At 45.7% G+C, this 19,275-nt stretch overlaps 1 protein-coding gene across 1 annotated transcript in view; it reads left to right on the top strand.

Moving 5' to 3' along the window:
• The window catches only part of pcloa (piccolo presynaptic cytomatrix protein a), a 677,428-nt gene extending 659,017 nt beyond the window's left edge, over window positions 1–18,411 (top strand). The window contains exons 27-29 of the mRNA XM_070898375.1: window positions 7,751–7,885; window positions 15,104–15,249; window positions 18,238–18,411. Coding sequence (XP_070754476.1) covers window positions 7,751–7,885; window positions 15,104–15,249; window positions 18,238–18,411 — 455 coding nt within the window. The remainder of the gene's footprint in view (window positions 1–7,750; window positions 7,886–15,103; window positions 15,250–18,237) is intronic.
• The last annotated feature ends 864 nt before the right edge of the window (window positions 18,412–19,275 follow it).

Below are 19,275 nucleotides of genomic sequence, written 5' to 3'. Positions count from 1 at the left end.
CAAATGGAAGCAGGAAGGTGAATTCTCTGCTGCTTTGCATGCAGAGTATATCATATATCTGACCCAAACTGCAACATCTTATAACGGTGGAAGGGCAAATTACTGAGGTACTTCCAGCAGATTTGTGGAAACCATCGAACATGACAGTCTTAGATTTTTGGAGGGAGCAGTGACTGGACATTGAACTGAATGAGGAAACATCAGGTTTAATGACACATAACTGCTGTAGAATTAACTCAATACAAAGCATTTCCACAACTCAAATTAGTGTCAAACATTTAACTTCATTCCAAATCAAAATACTGTCATGTCAGATCTATTTAGGTACTTTAAATTTACTTTGACAATGTCCTGGTCACATCAAGTGTGCCTGTTTGAGAGAAGTATAACACAAGAGTTGTGAGAGGCATTGCCTAAGGCTGCAGATAAATTTCATTGGGATTTATTCTAAGGTCCAAGAACGAGTTCAGAGCACAAAGTTCAGATTCTGGTTTCCCCGATGTGAACAATCCCCAATTGCAGTCTGATAAATGGTTCTACAGTTACAGATACAAAAACTTCAGTCCGAACAGCCTAAAATGACTCAGCCACATGACACCCTCAAATGAAATGGGGCCTGCCATAATTAAACGGTGGAATCATAGAATGGTTACAGCACAGAAGGAGGCCATTCAGCCTGTGCCAGAACGCTAAGAATATGCAGCATTCCCACATGACTCAAAATTAGATGCTTAGCTTAACTTTCATGATGGTAAGCACTGCAGGGAATAGAATACAGCCAAGGTGATCTCCTGGATTTGTTTCGATCGCCTGGATGGGTCGGAGAGGAATTTCCCGATTTCTTTTTTCCGCCAAATTGGCCTGGGTTTTTATCTGGTTCTTGCCTCTCCCAGGAGATCACATGGCTCTGGTTGGGGTGGAGTGTAGGGTGGATGCATTGACAGTCATTTTCCAACATTCCATAGACTCTGGATCAGTTCCTATGGAGTGGAGGGTAGCCAATGTAACCCCACTTTTTAAAAAAGGAGGGAGGGAGAAAACAGGGAATTATAGACCAGTCAGCATGACATCAGTAGTGGGTAAAATGATGGAATCAATTATTAAGGATGTCATAGCAGCGCATTTGGAAAGAAGGTGACATGATAGGTCCAAGTCAGCATGGATTTGTGAAAGGGAAATCATGCTTGACAAATCTGGAATTTTTTCAGGATGTTTCCAGTAGAGTGGACAAGAGAGAACCAGTTGATGTGGTATATTTGGACTTTCAGAAGGCTTTCGACAAGGTCCCACACAAGAGATTAATGTGCAAAGTTAAAGCACATGGGATTGGGGGTAGTGTGCTGACATGGATTGAGAACTGGTTGTCAGACAGGAAGCAAAGAGTCGGAGTAAATGGGTACTTTTCAGAATGGCAGGCAGTGACTAGTGGGGTACCGCAAGGTTCTGTGCTGGGGCCCCAGCTGTTTACATTGTACATTAATGATTTGGACGAGGGGATTAAATGTAGATTCTCCAAATTTGCGGATGACACTAAGTTGGGTGGCAGTGTGAGCTGCGAGGAGGATGCTATGAGGCTGCAGAGTGACTTGGATAGGTTAGGTGAGTGGGCAAATGCATGGCAGATGAAATATAATGTGGATAAATGTGAGGTTATCCACTTTGGTGGTAAAAACAGAGAGACAGACTATTATCTGAATGGTGACAGATTAGGAAAAGGGGAGGTGCAATGAGACCTGGGTGTCATGGTACATCAGTCATTGAAGGTTGGCATGCAGGTACAGCAGGCGGTTAAGAAAGCAAATGGCATGTTGGCTTTCATAGCGAGGGGATTTGAGTACAGGGGCAGAGAGGTGTTGCTACAGTTGTACAGGGCCTTGGTGAGGCCACACCTGGAGTATCGTGTACAGTTTTGCTCTCCTAACTTGAGGAAGGACATTTTTGCTATTGAGGGAGTGCAGCGAAGGTTCACCAGACTGATTCCTGGGATGGCGGGACTGACATATCAAGAAAGACTGGATCAACTGGGCTTGTATTCACTGGAGTTCAGAAGAATGAGAGGGGATCTCATAGAAACGTTTAAAATTCTGACGGGTTTAGACAGGTTAGATGCAGGAAGAATGTTCCCAATGTTGGGGAAGTCCAGAACCAGGGGTCACAGTCTAAGGATAAGGGGTAAGCCATTTAGGACCGAGATGAGGAGAAACCTCTTCACCCAGAGAGTGGTGAACCTGTGAAATTCTCTACCACAGAAAGTTGTTGAGGCCAATTCACTAAATATATTCAAAAAGGAACTAGATGTAGTCCTTACTACTCGGGGGATCAAGGGGTATGGTGAGAAAGCAGGAATGGGGTACTGAGGTTGCATGTTCAGCCATGAACTCATTGAATGGCGGTGCAGGCTCGAAGGGCCGAATGGCCTACTCCTGCACCTATTTTCTATGTTTCAATGGGCCCAAGTTTCCACACGATAAAAAACGGGTGCCCCTCCGAGCTGGGCGCCCGTTTTTTGCGCCACAAAGTGCGCCTAAAAAAACCCTCCGTATTCTCCACCTCCCTGTGGGTCCTCTGGCCCTCGGCGCGGCGCAGCAGGAGCTGTAGGGGGCGGAGCTAGGACCCTGCGCCAAAAACAGTGCCGGGAGCTCTGCACATGCGCGCTACAGTGGGCACACAAGTGCAGTAGCCCCAGGCGCCCAAAACTGTGGGAGGGGCCCGAAGCACGCAGCCCCTAGCCCTGGCCGAATGGCCTCACTGGGGCTGTGTGAATAAGGCTCCTCCCACAGCCAGCTCCTGCATCCTCCCGACTCCCGCTCCTGCTTTCCCCACCTCCCCCCCCCCCCGACCGGACCCGACTCGACCCGACTCTACTCTCGCCCCCGGACTGGATCTGACCTGACCTCCCCCTCCCCGACCTGACCTCCCTCTCCCCGACCTGACCTCCCTCCCTGACCTGGCCTGACCTCCCTCCCTCTCTCCCTCCCTCCCCCTCCATCTCTCTCCCTCCCTCCCCCTCTCTCCCTCCCTCCCCCGCCGACCCGAACCGAACCTCTCTCCCCAACCCAATGCCACCTACCTCTGGTGCTGGGGATGGGCCCTGCCCGAAATCTCGGGCCCGGCCCGTTCAGCCTTCGGTCCCGACGGCAAACCGCTTCCTAAAGGCCTGCCTGAAGAACTTTCACACAGGTAGGAACATGGTTTATTTAATCTTTTCTTTGCTTATAAATGTTTATTCAGGTTGGATTTATTTGTATAATATTTGTATAAGTATAACAAAGGATTTATTGTAGAATTTAATGACTTCCCTTCTCCCCACCTCGTTCCCTAGGCCTAATTTGTAACCTGCGCCTGATTTTTTAATGTGTAGAACAGGTTTTTTCAGTTCTACAAAAATCTTCACTTGCTCCATTCTAAGTTAGTTTGGAGTACGTTTTCACTGTGGAAACTTTGAAATCAGGCGTCAGTGGCCGGACACGCCCCCTTTTGAAGAAAAAATTCTGTTCCAAAGTAGAACTGTTCTATCTGACTCGAACTGCAGAAAAAAAAATGTGGAGAATTGCGATTTCTAAGATAGTCCGTTCTCCACCAGTTGCTCCTAAAAATCAGGCGCAAATCATGTGGAAACTTGGGCCCTATGTTTCAGTATAAGGGATGTCGCGGTTGTGTGGGGCGGACTGGTTGGGCCAGATGCTCGTTACCTTTCCTCCATTGTTCATTGTTCAAAGGTTTATATGTAATCTTCAGGGCTGCTGACCGAGGGCCGTGTGGCTCTGTCGGTCGGAGCGGACATGATGGGCCAAAATGGCCTCCTTCTGCGCTGTAAATTTCTATGTTTCTATGTTCAAATCACCTGACCTGTTTGTTCTAGCTGGCCTGGTGCCATCGCTATACATAGCATACTAGAACTGATACCTGCACTGCCACTTTAGCATTGCTATAAAGCAGCTTTTTATTGGCAACAATGCTGAAGTTGCAATCTAGCTCCCAAGCTGACTCTAGAGAGAAGCAGTGAGAGACTTCCTGGAGGAGGTAGTGTCACACCGCATGAGTTGAATATTGGAGTAAAATCTGGTTTAAAAAGCAGTCAGGGGTTCTTAAAATTTTTGAACACATTTTAAGCTTGTACAGCAAAATTAAATGTTAATGGCAGGGATTGGAGCACCACACATGGGTAAAATCCTCCCTGAGAATGAGAATTCCACTCTGAGAAAGTACTGCCTGGCTGAAATGGAAACAGCTCCTTGTATTAGTCTAAGTGGAGACTTAGACAAACCTATGTATGATCCTGCTCTCATAGTTTCTCAATAGTGCGGTTCTCCAGGACAAAGATTTAAAGAAGAATTAAACTAGTTTAAACTACAGAAGTAACCTTGGATTTCCTATGCAGGGAGACAAAGGGAAATAAAATGCAGGCAGAAGCAAAAGATAGAAAGGAGAATAGTAAAAGTGGAGGGCAGAGAAACCCAAGGCAAAAAACAAAAAGGGCCACATTACAGCAAATTTCTAAAGGGGCAAAGTGTGTTAAAAAGACAAGCCTGAAGGCTCTGTGCCTCAATGCGAGGAGTATTCGGAATAAGGTGGACGACAGTTAATGGGTATGATGTAATTGGCATCACGGAGACATGGCTCCAGGGTGACCAAGGCTGGGAACTCAACATCCAGGGGTATTCAACATTTAGGAAGGATAGACAGAAAGGGAAAGGAGGCGGGATGGCGCTGCTGGTTAAAGAGGAAATTAATGCAATAGTAAGGAAGGACATTAGTTTGGATGATGTGGAATCGGTATGGGTGGAGCTGCGGAATACCAAAGGGCAGTAAACGCTCGTGGGAGTTGTGTACAGATCACCAAACAGTAGTAGTGAAGTTGGGGGCAGCATCATACAAGAAATAAGGGATGTGTGCAATAAAGGTACAGCAGTTATCATGGGCAACTTTAATCTACATATTGATTGGGCTAACCAAACTGGTAGCAATGTGGTGAAGGAGGATTTCCTGGAGTGTATTAGGGATGGTTTTCTAGACCAATATGTCGAGGAACCAACGAGGGAGCTGGCCATCCTAGACTGGGTGATGTGTAATGAGAAGACTAATTAGCAATCTTGTAATGCGAGGCCCCTTGGTGAAGAGTGACCATAATATGGTAGAATTCTTTATTAAGATGGAAAGTGACACAGTTAATTCGGAAACTAGGGTCCTGAACTTAAGGAAAGGTAACTTCGACAGTATAAGGCGTGAATTGGCTAGAATAAACTGGCAAAGGATACTTAAAGGGTTGACGGTGGATAAGCAATGGCAAACATTTAAAGATCACATGGATGAACTTCAGCAACTGTACATCTCTGTCTTGAGTAAAAATAAAACGGGGAAGGTGGCTCAACCGTGGCTAACAAGGGAAATTAAGGATAGCGTTAAATCCAAGGAAGAGGCATATAATTTGGCTAGAAAAAGCAACAAACCTAAGGACTGGGAGAAATTTAGAATTCAACAGAGGAAGAATAAGGGTTTAATTAAGAGGGGGAAATTAGAGTACAAGAGGAAGCTTGCAGGGAACATAAAAACTGACTGCAAAAGCTTCTATAAATATGTGAAGAGAAAAAGATTAGTGAAGACAAACGTAGATCCCTTGCAGTCGGATTCAGGTAAATTTATAATGCGAAACAAAGAAATGGCAGACCAATTGAACAAATACTTCGATTCTGTCTTCACGAAGGAAGACACAAATAACCTTCCGATTGTATTAGGGGACAGTAGGTCTAGTGAGAAGGAGGAACTGAAGGATATCCTTATTAGGCGGAAAATTGTGTTCGGGAAATTGATGGGATTGAAGGCCGATAAATCCCTGGGGCCTGATAGTCTGCATCCCAGAGTAGCCCTAGAAATAGTGGATGCATTAGTGATCATTTTCCAACCGTCTATCGACTCTGGATCAGTTCCTATGGACTGGAGGGTAGCTAATGTAACACCACTTTTTAAAAGAGGGAGAGAGAAAATGGGTAATTATTGACCAGTTAGCCTGACATCAGTCGTGGGGAAAATGTTGGAATCAATCATTAAGGATGAAATAGCAGCGCATTTGGAAAGCAGTGACAGGATCGGTCCAAGTCAACATGGATTTATGAAAGGGAAATCATGCTTGATGAATCTTCTGGAATTTTTTGAGGATGTAACCAGCAGAGTGGACAAGGGAGAACCAGTGGATGTAGTGTGTTTGGACTTTCAAAAGGCTTTTGACAAGGTCCCGCACAAGAGATTGGTGTGTAAAATCAAAGCGCATGGTATTGGGGATAATGTACTGATGTGGATAGAGAACTGGTTGGCAGACAGGAAGCAGAGAGTCGGAATAAACGGGTCCTTTTCAGAATGGCAGGCAGTGACTAGTGGAGTGTCGCAGGGCTCAGTGTTGGGACCCCAGCTCTTTACAATATACATTAACGATTTAGATGAAGGAATTGAGTGTAATATCTCCAAGTTTGCAGATGACACTAAGCTGGGTGGCGGTGTGAGCTGTGAGGAGGACACTAAGAGGCTGCAGGGTGACTTGGACAGTTTAGGTGAGTGGGCAAATGCATGGCAGATGCAGTTTAATGTGGATAAATGTGAGGTTATCCATTTTGGGGGCAAAAACACCAAGGCAGAATATTATCTGGATGGCGGCAGATTAGGAAAAGGGGAGGTGCAACGAGACCTGGGTATCATGGTTCATCACTCACTGAAAGTGGGCATGCAGGTACAGCAGGCAGTGAAGAAGGCAAGTGGTATGTTGGCCTTCATAGCTAGGGGATTTGAGTATAGGAGCAGGGAGATCTTACTGCAGTTGTACAGGGCCTTAGTGAGGCCTCAACTGGAATATTGTGTTCAGTTGTGGTCTCCTAATCTGAGGAAGGACGTTCTTGCTATTGAGGGAGTGCAGCGAAGGTTCACCAGACTGATTCCAGGGATGGCTGGACTGTCATATCAGGAGAAACTGGATCAACTGGGCCTTTATTCACTGGAGTTTAGAAGGATGAGAGGAGATCTCATAGAAACATATAAGATTCTGTCGGGACTGGACAGGTTAGATGCGGGAAGAATGTTCCCGATGTTGGGGAAGTCAAGAACCAGGGGACATAGTCTTAGGATAAGGGGTAAGCCATTTAGGGCTGAGATGAGGAGAAACTTCTTCACTCAGAGAGTTGTCAACCTGTGGAATTCTCTACCGCAGAGAGTTGTTGACGCCAGTTCATTGGATATATTCAAGAGGGAGTTAGATATGGCCCTTAAAGGGGATCAAGGGGTATGGAGAGAAAGCAGGAAAGGGGTACTGAGGGAATGATCAGCCATGATCTTATCGAATGGCGGTGCAGGCTTGAAGGGCCGAATGGCCTACTTCTGCACCTATTTTCTATGTTTCTATGTTTCCCAGCTTTTTCTTAACCCTCCCTTCATGGCACTCGACTCAATTCGTTAGACACCATGGAATCTTTTTGCGCAGAATTATGGATAAAATGGTCTTTTGTAACCCTTAATCTTACTTAACTAACAAAGATGTTGAAATCATGCTGTGCAATATTTGTCATGACTATGTTAACCCTTGTGAGCACATTTGCTACTAATTGCACAGTGTGTTTACACCAGCAGTAAATTCCCAGTGATGATATCTGATCCATTATACTGCAAACTTCTTTTGCAAATAATCGACCTGTGAGGGAAGAAAAAACAGAACATCGAGTCAATTTTATTGAAATATATTTCCTTTTTATTCTATACTTGTTGACAGGTAAAACTCAAGTGATGGGAGAGATTAAAATAGCCCTGAAGAAGGAAATGAAGACGGATGGAGAGCAGCTAATCGTGGAGATTCTTCAATGCAGAAATATCACCTACAAATTTAAGTCTCCTGACCATTTACCAGGTATCAGTGTTGGCTGACATCAGATAGCTGACAGAATAATGGAGCCCTTTGGTGTGTGTGACATGTGGGAAGACATGTATACAGGCGTTATTACAAGGCAGTAACTCATCAAAGTTAAAGGCATAAACTACAAGAGCATAACTCAGTGGGATATCAACATCATCTCATTTCTGAGACCCAGATGCAATTTGGATAGGGGAGGGGCTGGATTTGTGTTCCAGTTTTAGCTCATTTTGATCTGGTATTCTTTTGCATGCTGGCAGCATGTGTCATAACTGATAGCAGAGTCACACGATTTGAAAGGAAACTCTATTATTTCATGTAGTTGAACATAATACAGATGCACATCAGAGGGAACATGCACTATAGTAGCAAAATCATAGACATTTATAGCACGGAAGGAGGCCATTCGGCCCATCGTGTCCGCGCCGACCGACAAAGAGCTACCCAGCTTAATCCCTCTTTCCAGCTCTCGGTCCGTAGCCCTGTAGGTTACAGCACTTCAAGTGTACATCCAAGTACTTTTTAAATGTGGTGAGGGTTTCTGCCTCTACCACCCTTTCAGGCAGTGAGTTCCAGACCCCCACCACCCTCTGGGTGAAGAAATTTCCCTTCAAACCCCCTCTAAACCTTCTACCAATTACTATAAATTAAATGCCCCCGGTTGTTGACTCCTCTGCTAAGGGAAATAAGTCCTTCCTATCCACTCTATCCAGGCCTCTCATAATTTTATACACCTCAATAAGGTCTCCCCTCAGCCTCCTCTGTTCCAAAGAAAACAAACCCAGCCTATCCAATCTTTCCTCATAGCTAAAATTCTCCAGTCCTGGCAACATCCTGGTAAATCTCCTCTGTACCCTCTCCAGTGCAATCAGTGGGTGGCAATGGGTGGCAGTGGGCATCAATCGGCAGCAATGGGCATCAATCGGCGGCAGTGGGTGGCAGTGGGCATCAATCGGCGGCAGTGGGTGGCAGTGGGCATCAATCGGCAGCAGTGGGGCATCAATCGGCGGCAGTGGGTGGCAGTGGGCATCAATCGGCGGCAGTGGGTGGCAGTGGGCATCAATCGGTGGCAGTGGGCATCAATCGGCGGCAGTGGGCATCAATTGGCAGCAGTGGGTGGCAGTGGGCATCAAGCGGTGGCAGTGGATGGCAGTGGGCATCAATCGGTGGCAGTGGGCATCAATGGGCGGCAGTGGGTGGCAGTGGGCATCAATGGGCGGCAGTGGGTATCAATGGGCGGCAGTGGGCATCAATTTCGGTCCCCAAGTGTTTGCCTTGTGCCTCAAACTGATGGTAATGACATTTCATCGCCATTGGTTACCAAGAAATACAAGCATTCTGGGGAATATTTTGTTTTAAATGGAGGGTCCATAAGCGATAGACTGAACCCCCCACCCCGCGCGCCCCCCCCCCCCCCACTCTGTTTGTCGTTTGTCATGCTTGCCTGTGTTTATATAATTTCATATAAATGTGCCGTAGTGCTATAGTGCTCATCCTAGTAGCACTCCGGGACCCGCCTTCCTTTGAGGGACGGTGAGCCCAATTCAGCAGCGGGAGCGGAACTTGTGCGCCAGGCACAGGACGTCCTGGCCCAAGCAGGTTACTGCCCCCAATTGGGTGCAGGACAATTTTGTCCCCGAAGGGAGGTAAAGAGCTCCTGGAAATGAATGAGTTAAAGTAGGAGGTGATGTCAACACAGTGAGGCTGCAGGGAAAGATTCAGAGAGGAGTAGCGTGTTTGGAGCTGAAAGAACATAAGGAATAGGAGCAGGAGTTGGCCATTCGGCCCCTCGAGCCTGCTCCCCCATTCAATGAAATCATGGCTGATCTTGTATCTTCACTCCACTTTCCTGCACTGTCCCCATATTCCTTGAATCCCTTATTATGCAAAAATCTATCGTTCTCTGTCTTGAATATAATCAAAGACTGAGCCTCCACAGCCCTCTGGGGCAGAGAATTCCAAAGATTCACCACCCTCTGAGTGAAGAAATTCCTCCTCATCTCAGTTCTAAATGGCCGACCCCTTATCCTAAGACTGTGACCCCTGGTTCTTGATATGTCCTTACTAGACAGTACAAATGCACACAAGGCCATACTTGAGAGAAGGTCACTCTGTGACCAGTAATCTTTGAAGAAGGTGGGTAGAGCTTCCCCTTTTTTACCTGAAAGTCCAGGTTAGGAATGTCTCCCACAAGTTCACCTCCTTATGGTCAATGTTCTCAAGGTGTACAACTTAGGTCAGCTTATACATGGGTTACAATGACAGTTGAATACATGACATCATCGCCCCCCCCCCCCCAAAGTCTTATTGGAATCACAGATTAAGTCTCTCTGGTGGTTTAGATTCCCTTGTAGAGCGCCTGAGTTGGGGCTACGGTTGTTGGGTGCTGGCCTGAGTGTCTGCTGTTTGCGGTGCCTCAGGCCTGTCTGGACTGCCCACAGTGACTGGGCTCTCCTCCACTTGGTTCTGGTGTTCAGTCACCTGTGGTGGAGTGAACTCTACATCGTGTTCTTCCTCTGCTTCTTCTATGGGGTTGCTGAACCTCCTTTTTGTTTGATCCATGTGTTTGCGGCAGATTTGTCCATTTGTAATTTTAACTACCAAAACCCTATTCCCCTCTTTGGCAATCACAGTGCCTGCAAGCCATTTGGGCCCTGCAATGTAGTTGAGGACAAAGACAGGGTCATTGACATCAATACATCGCGCCCTCGCATTCCCGTCATGGTAGTCACATTGTGACTGGTGCCTGCTCGCTACAATTTCTTTCATGGTGGGGTGTATAAGGGATAATCTGGTTTTGAGCGTCCTTTTCATTAGCAGCTCTGCGGGTGGAACCCCTGTGAGCGAGTGTGGTCGGGATCTATTGGCCAACAGGAGGCGTGATAAGCGGCTTTGTAGGGAACCCCCTTGGATTCTGAGCATCCCCTGTTTGATTATCTGCACTGCTCGTTCCGCCTGGCCGTTTGAGGCCGGCTTGAACGGTGCCGTTCTGACATGGTTGATACCATTTCCTGCCATGAAGTCCTGGAATTCAGTGCATGTAAAGCACGGGCCATTGTCGCTGACCAAGACGTCCGGGAGACCATGGGCGGAGAACATTCCCCGTAGACTTTCTACCATGGCACAGGATGTGCTTGAATTGAGAATGTCACACTCGATCTATTTCGAGTAGGCGTATACTACAACCAAAAAAAATTTGCCCATGGAAGGACCTGCGTAGTCCACATGGATGCGTGACCATGGCTTGGCGGGCCAAGACCAGGGGCTAAGGGGGGCTTCCCTGGGCACATTGCCCAGCTGGGCACACGTGTTGCACCTGCGAACACAAAGTTCCAGGTCTGCATCTATCCCTCGCCACCAAACATGTGACCTGGCAATTGCCTTCATCATGACAATGCCCAGGTGCTCATTGTGGAGTTCACTGATGAACATCTCTGTGCCCATCTGGGGCATGATTACTCAGTTTCCCCATAGTAGACAATCGGCCTGAATCAAGAGTTCATCCCTGCGCCTATGAAATGGTTTAAATTCCTCAGGGCATGCGCATACGTGGCTGCCCATTCCCCATTCAGGACACATTTCTTGACTAAAGACAGTAGCGGGTCTCTGTTCATCCAGACTTTGATCTGACGGGCTATCACGGGTGAGCCTTTGCTTTCAAAAGCTTCAACAACCATGACCATCTCAGCAGCATGCTCGGTTGCCCCCTCAGTGGTGGCTAGTGGGAGCCTACTAAGTGCATCGGTGCAGTTTTCAGTGCCCAGTCTGTGCTGAATTGTATAGTCATAGGCGGCTAACATGAGTGCCTACCTCTGTATGCGGGCCGATGCATTTGCATTTATGGCCTTGTTGTCAGCTAAAAGGGACGTTAGAGGTTTGTGATCCGTCTCCAGCTCAAATTTCCTGCCAAACAGGTACTGGTGCATTTTTTTTATTGCATATACACATGCAAGCGCTTCCTTTTCTACCATCCCATAGCCCCTTTCTGCCTGGGACAGACTTCTGGAGGCATAAGCTACCGGCTGTAACTGACCCTTGGCATTAACATGCTGCAACACACACCCGACCCCATAGGACGACGCATCGCATTTTAAAACAAGTTTTTTACATGGGTCATATAGCGTTAACAGATTGTTAGAGCATGCAATTTCTAATGCTCCATCAAAAGCCCTTTCCTGGCTGTCCCCCCAGACCCATTCACGACCTTTGCGTAGGAGAACGTGTAGCGGCTCTAACAGCGTGCTCAATTTGGGAAGAAAGTTACCAAAATAGTTCAGGAGCCCCAGAAATGAACGCAGCTCCATCGTGTTACATAGAAACATAGAAAATAGGTGCAGGAGTAGGCCATTCGGTCCTTCGAGCCTGCACCGCCATTCAATGAGTTCATGGCTGAACATGCAACTTCAGTACCCCATTCCTGCTTTCTCGCAATACCCCTTGATCCCCCTAGTAGTAAGGACTACATCTAACTCCTTTTTGAATATATTTAGTGAATTGGCCTCAACAACTTTCTGTGGTAGAGAATTCCACAGGTTCACCACTCTCTGGGTGAAGAAGTTTCTCCTCATCTCGGTCCTAAATGGCTTACCCCTTATCCTTAGACTGTGACCCCTGATTCTGGACGTCCCCAACAATGGGAACATTCTTCCTGCATCTAACCTGTCTAAACCCGTCAGAATTTTAAACGTTTCTATGAGATTCCCTCTCATTCTTCTGAACTCCAGTGAATACAAGCCCAGTTGATCCAGTCTTTCTTGATATGTCAGTCCCGCCATCCCGGGAATCAGTCTGGTGAACCTTCGCTGCACTCCCTCAATAGCAAGAATGTCCTTCCTCAAGTTAGGAGACCAAAACTGTACACAATACTCCAGGTGTGGCCTCACGAAGGCCCTGTACAACTGTAACAACACCTCCCTGCCCCTATACTCAAATCCCCTCGCTATGAAGGCCAACATGCCATTTGCTTTCTTAACCGCCTGCTGTACCTGCATGCCAACCTTCAATGACTGATGTACCATGACACCCAGGTCTCGTTGCACCTCCCCTTTTCCTAATCTGTCACCATTCAGATAATAGTCTGTCTCTCTGTTTTTACCACCAAAGTGGATGACCTCACATTTATCCACATTATACTTCATCTGCCATGCATTTGCCCACTCACCTAACCTATCCAAGTCACTCTGCAGCCTCATAGCATCCTCCTCGCAGCTCACACTGCCACCCAACTTAGTGTCATCCGCAAATTTGGAGATACTACATTTAATCCCCTCGTCTAAATCATTAATGTACAATATAAACAGCTGGGGCCCCAGCACAGAACCTTGTGGTACCCTACTAGTCACTGCCTGCCATTCTGAAAAGTACCCATTTACTCCTACTCTTTGCTTTCTGTCTGCCAATCAGTTCTCAATCCACGTCAGCACACTATCCCCAATCCCATGTGCTTTAACTTTGCACATTAATCTCTTGTGTGGGACCTTGTCGAAAGCCTTCTGAAAGTCCAAATACAGCACATCAACTGGTTCTCCCTTGTCCACTCTACTGGAAACATCTTGGGCGGTCTTGGGCCAGGGATTCCCAGGTGTCGGTGGGGAAGTTTTACTTTTTCAAGGAGTCTTTGAGGGTGTCCTTGAAGCATATCCTCTGCCCATCTTGGGCTCGCTTGCCGTGTTGGAGCTCCGAGTGGAGCGCTTGTTTTGGGAGTCTCGTATCGGGCATGCGGACAATGTGGCCTGCCCAGCGGAGCTTATCGAGTGTGATCATTGCTTCGACGCTGGGGATGTTGGCCTGAGCGAGAACACTGATGTTGGTGCGTCTATCCTGCCAATGGATTTGCAGGATCTTGTGAAGGCAGTGTTGGTGGTACTTCTCCAGTGTTTTGAGGTGCCTGCTATACATAGTCCATGTCTCTGAGCCATATAGGAGGGCGGGTATCACCACTGCCATGTAGACCATGAGCTTGCTGCCAGCTTTCAGGTCCTGGTCTTCAAACATTCTCTTCCTCAGGCGAATGAAAGCTGCACTGACACACTGAGGCGATGTTGGACTTCGTCGGCGATATCTGTCCTTGTTGACAGTATGCTGCCGAGGTATGGAAAATGGTCCTCGTTGTCCAAGGTCTCGTCGTGGATTTTGATAATCGGTGGAAGTGCTGTGTGATGGGGGCAGGTTGGTAGAGGACCTTTGTCTTATGGATGTTTAGTGTAAGGCTCATGCTCTCGTACACCTCGCTGAAGGTGTTGACGATGGCTTGGAGTTCGGCCACCGAGTGTGCGCAGATGCAGGCGTCGTCTGCTTACTGTAGTTCAATGACGGAGGATGGGATGACGTTAGATCTGGCCTGGAGGCAGCGGAGGTTGGAAAGATTCCTGTTTGTCCTGTAATTTAGCTCAACTTCAGCGGGGAGCTTGCCAAGGGTGAGATGGAGCATTGCAGCAAGGAAGATTGAGAAGAGCATCAGCGCGATGACACAGCCATGCTTGACCCCGGTCCGAACGTGGATTGGGTCTGTGGTGGATCCGTTGGTCAGGATCACAGCTAGCATGTCATCATGGAGCAGGCAGTGGATGGTGACAAACTTTTGAGGGCAGCCGAATCTGAGGAGGACACTCCATAATCCCTCACGGTTGACAGTGTTGAAGGCCTTTGTGAGGTCAAAGCAGGCCATGTACAGGGGTTGGTGCTGTTCCCTGCATTTCGCTTGTATCTGTCGCGTGGTGAAGATCATGTTCATTGTGCCCCTTAGTGGCCGGAATCTGGAAGGAGCTCTTCAGCCACAGGGAGAAGGCGATTTGAGTGCAGAACCCCTGGAGAAACTGGATAATGGCTAAAAATGGTCCCTTGTACCTCATTTATCTCGAGGTATTGCTGTAACTTCAATTGGAGACCAGAATAACCACAAAGAATTTCAGGGCCTTAGTAGCAACAGACTATTCCACCATGTAAGGCACCACAACATGTCTGAAGCTGGTCCATGCCACACATTTCTCAGCAGGGTGTACTGAATGAAGGGTGATTTTTTGTTTTCTGTTTGTCAGTAAGAATGTTGAGGCTAATTTTAATATCCCCACAGCCCCTAGTTGTGCAAAGTTAGGACTGAAAGGGTTAACCCTGGGCCTTATTGTTTTATAGGGCCCAACATTGAACTGGGCAATGCATGTATTCACTGAGCCACTGGGATGAAACCCTCATGCGTTATTCTGTATCTTCTCACAGATCTGTATGTGAAATTATACGTCATAAATATTTCCACACAAAAGCGAGTGTTTAAGAAGAAAACGCGGGTATGCAGACACGACCGGGAGCCATCATTTAACGAGACATTTCGCTTTAGCCTCAACCCAGCTGGACACTCCCTTCAGGTAACATAATGGACAGCATCCGCGTCTCAGAGTGTCATAGAGCACTGGATTATTCAGTTCATTCTCTTCTGCTCAATCATTTTTAGAGTTCATAGTAAAGCTTCCCATGATTTCCAGAGAAAAAGTGAATTCTTATTCCACCAGGTTCTTCCTGCAATAAGGAAACAAAGAAAACACAGGTAGAAAGGGTGTCTCATGCCTCCCGATCATGGAACATCAGTGTGCTCAAACTGCTCCCTGGGTATTCAAGGACACTCCAGCAATAGAAAGCATCAAATCGCCAGTTAATTCTGTTTCAGCCTTTCATTTACTCTGACACCTTGGTGAAAGGCCAGGCTGCCAAAGGGTCCCTCAGGAAGTAGTGGTTAGGTGACACCAAACCGAACTCATGAAGATTGCACGAGGAAGGACAGACCAGGTGAAGTGAAAAGGGGCTGCCAACCTAAAGCAGCAGACAACGTGCTGAGTCCCGATTTTAACACAATAATTGTCTGATAGACGATATCTATATCCTGTGAATTATATTATTGGCAGCTCTATTATTTTAGCTCTAAATATCTGTTAAAGAGACACTTTGGCTGCAATCGGCACACATTGTGCTCATTTTTAAGTTTTATTTGCTCAAGTTTCTGCTCAAACTCATTTGCATATCGCCAAACATAAAATATTCTGTGAACCTGCGCAATCGGACAGCATTTTAGATGCAATTTTTAAAAAAAATTATATTAAAAATTATTCTTAGATATATTCAAGAAGGCTAACCTGGTGCTGTTTGATTAATGCAGCTGAAAATTCTTTTTTCACAAAAAATAAGCATTTTAATCGTGTCAATCCACCGCTTGTGAGTAACCTGATTTTAAATAACTGAAAATAATTTTAAAAATCTGTACATTGAGGCATAGAATACAAGAGCAGAGAGGTCAGAGCAGGCTCGAGGGGCCAAACTGCTGCTCCTATTTCTTATGTTCTTAAGTGTTATAACTTACTTGGCTGTGGGCCAAGAGCTGGGAAGTGGGATTAGCAAAGCACCTCTTTGGTCGGCACAATGTCCCCCTACTATGCCGTAAATGTCTATCATTCTATAATTTACTAGTTACATTGTTGTAGTCAGTTTATTCATAAATTAAAAACAATTTAAAAGCTTTTAAAGCATGGCTATTAGAGTCCTTGCACCAAAAAAGCTTAATTTTTGGAGCGTCCTCAAAGGCCCACAAATGAGTACAATTAGCAGAATTCAATCTGAGGGTGTGGCCATTTTGTGGGCGGGACCGGCTTCCAGCACAATTTTTTTTAACTTCTCCAAATGTTCACGGAAACTCGATCTGCGCTGGTCGTAATTTGCGCTTGATATTGTGTACCTTTGTGCTGGATTCACGGATTTCGGGCAAATTGTGCTGAAAAAAGCAGTTGAACCAGACAGGAACTCCTGCCCGCTGTCGTTAACTGATCTTTGCAAAGTCATTGGCATCTCAGGCCGAGGAAAGGGTAACTCATTAACAGTGCCTTTGACCTGAATGTCAAACCTCTAGTTTCCTGCAATGAAACAAAACTGCCTCAAAATGTTGTTTGAATTGCAACCTTGTTTACCAGTCTTGCAATATGTATATGACGTTCTCTTCAAGTAGTTCTTTTACTGAAAATGAGATAACATTGGCCCTGAAAGTGCTAATTACACCGTCGGATTCTCTTTGAAAGGCCCCGAAAGTTGCGGAATTCCAGAGGTACGCCACAGTTTCTCAGCCCTGGTCATTTTGTGCCCTGTGATTGATTTTTTTATTTAACTGCAAATGATGGCCTTTGATGTCCTCTGTCTCTGGAGGAAGGGGTTGTTTGTAAAATGCCTGTCCAGGTAGTTATTCGTCACTGTAGAGGTGAACACGTGAAAGCTCCATGATTGTAAACTCAACCTGAGAGACACATTTTATTACCCAGGCGCTGGCCCTGGTTCAGTGTTATAAGGATAATTAGTAAAATGTCATGTCTTATTATTTTGTAAGTTAATTGTTGTCTTCCACTGGAATCTGCTCTTATTTTTTGCTTTACGGTATTTACTGTTTAATTTATTCCTTTTAATAAATCTGATCATAGCCTAAGCCATGGTGTCTGACAGAGCAATTATTCTTCTATTATCTGACGAATAGGAGAATGTGATAGGTCCATGCTACAGTACCAGATATGGTTCATGTAAGGTCACACTTTGATTCATAAGAAGCAAGGGTTTGATTACGGGAATGGTTCTTAGCACTGAGCACAAGACAACTCTCTGGTGAGAGCCTGAAATTCATAGCAATCGTCTGCTGTAAGGTATCATGAAGTGATTTTGTGGATGTGAACATTTTTTGAAGAAGAAAATGAGGACAAGGGTGAAAGGAGGAGTTGGTCAAAATCAATATTATGGCAGACCAAGAGGCGCAGTTTTCCGATTATTATCCATGAAGTTGGGAACAATTTTTATAGAGCACAATCTGGGCTTGCCAACCTGGAATCAATCTTACTGAGCCGGTGCTCATGACATCAACATTCTCCAGGAAGTCTCAGAAATCATTCTTGGAAGCCTTGCATTGTAACTGAAAACTCCTTTGATTAAAAATAATGAAGGTAAATCTGATCTCTGTTATTCTCTGTTTACCAACAGCTGTCCTATGATTGGGATTGTTGCGCCCTAAGTTAATTCCTAGAGCACTAAGGTGCTTGAGAATGAGCTGTGCGCTGAGTCCCTGCGCACCTCGTTCCCGAATAAAATTAATTTAACAATAGACTGGTGACCCAATGGATTGTCCTACTACTCTTCATTTCATCAAAGTACAGTTTCTATAACTCTTTCCTTTCGAGATTAAAAGTTGGAATTGTCCCAATGAAATTGGAAAAATCAGCAGCGTCCGTGAAAATATAGTACACTTATAACTTCTGTCCACATTAAGCATTTGTTAAACTCTGCCTTACATACTTCAGTATGATAGGACTAACCACTTGCTTTATCTGTTTTAGATTTTGCTAGTTTCTAATGGTGGGAAGTTCATGAGGAAGACTTTGATTGGCGAGGCCTATATCTGGCTGGACAAAGTGGATCTGAGGAAGAGAGTGGTTACCTGGCACAAATTATTAGTCAGCTCGACAGAAAGCCAGCGAGGAACTGCACCTAGTTTCAACCTGCAAAACTGACAGCACTATCATGTGGAAAGCACAAACCCTGCTCTTTGATCGTGTCTTCTTGTACAGCTAGGTTCTTCTAGAAGGGCAAAGAGAATGTGTCCCAGTCTGTTTGGACTGTGGCTATCACGCCTCACCGAGGTCTAATATAGTTCAGTCTTACGTGGCTCAGAGTGACAGCATTTAAAAGGAAGAACCCAGGTTGTAATATACTTACCGCCCTCAATGTGTATAAATGTAAAAGAATGTAAAATGCTGAAAGAAGTAATGTACACCTGTCGGCAGGTGCTGATGCATCAAGTATAGAGTCCAGCTGAGACCAAGGAGATCTGGCAATGGAATATGATCCTTTGTGTGGGGAGGTTTGTGAAGATCGGTCCCAACAGGCACAGAAAGTTAACATTACCACGCCACACATTCTATTGTGTGAAAGCTGCCTTTTACGGGTGAAAATATCAGTGTATCGTTCAGATATTCAATCACACACACAAACCTGCAGTATTTCTGATAGTATCAAAAGATTTTTACAATTTGTATTGTTCAAAAAAAGCATCTCTGAAATAAAAGTCTTCAGGTTTTTGTTGTGGGAGCAAGGTGAGAGCTGTGCGAGTCGGAGATTATAAATGGAACATGTGCATTTCGATGAGGCCTTTTTCTGTTGGGGCTGATTGTGGACGTGACACTGGATGCTGGCTGGTGTTCTGTTGAAGGCTTTGTGTGGATTACTGCAATTCTCTGACACACTCAGGTGAAGGACTCGATATGAATCGTAAGCAAAAAAATAAATAGGTTTAACAATAGGAAGAAGGCAAAATGATTTTGTATTAAGTTGTGAACAGAATCTAAATTATAGGAAGAGTTAAATTATCTGACGGG

This window comes from Pristiophorus japonicus, chromosome 13 (genome assembly GCF_044704955.1).
Source record: "Pristiophorus japonicus isolate sPriJap1 chromosome 13, sPriJap1.hap1, whole genome shotgun sequence".
Lineage (NCBI taxonomy): Eukaryota > Metazoa > Chordata > Chondrichthyes > Pristiophoridae > Pristiophorus > Pristiophorus japonicus.
The sequence above is the reverse complement of the archived record's forward strand: the minus strand, read 5'-3'. Positions and strand labels throughout refer to the sequence as shown.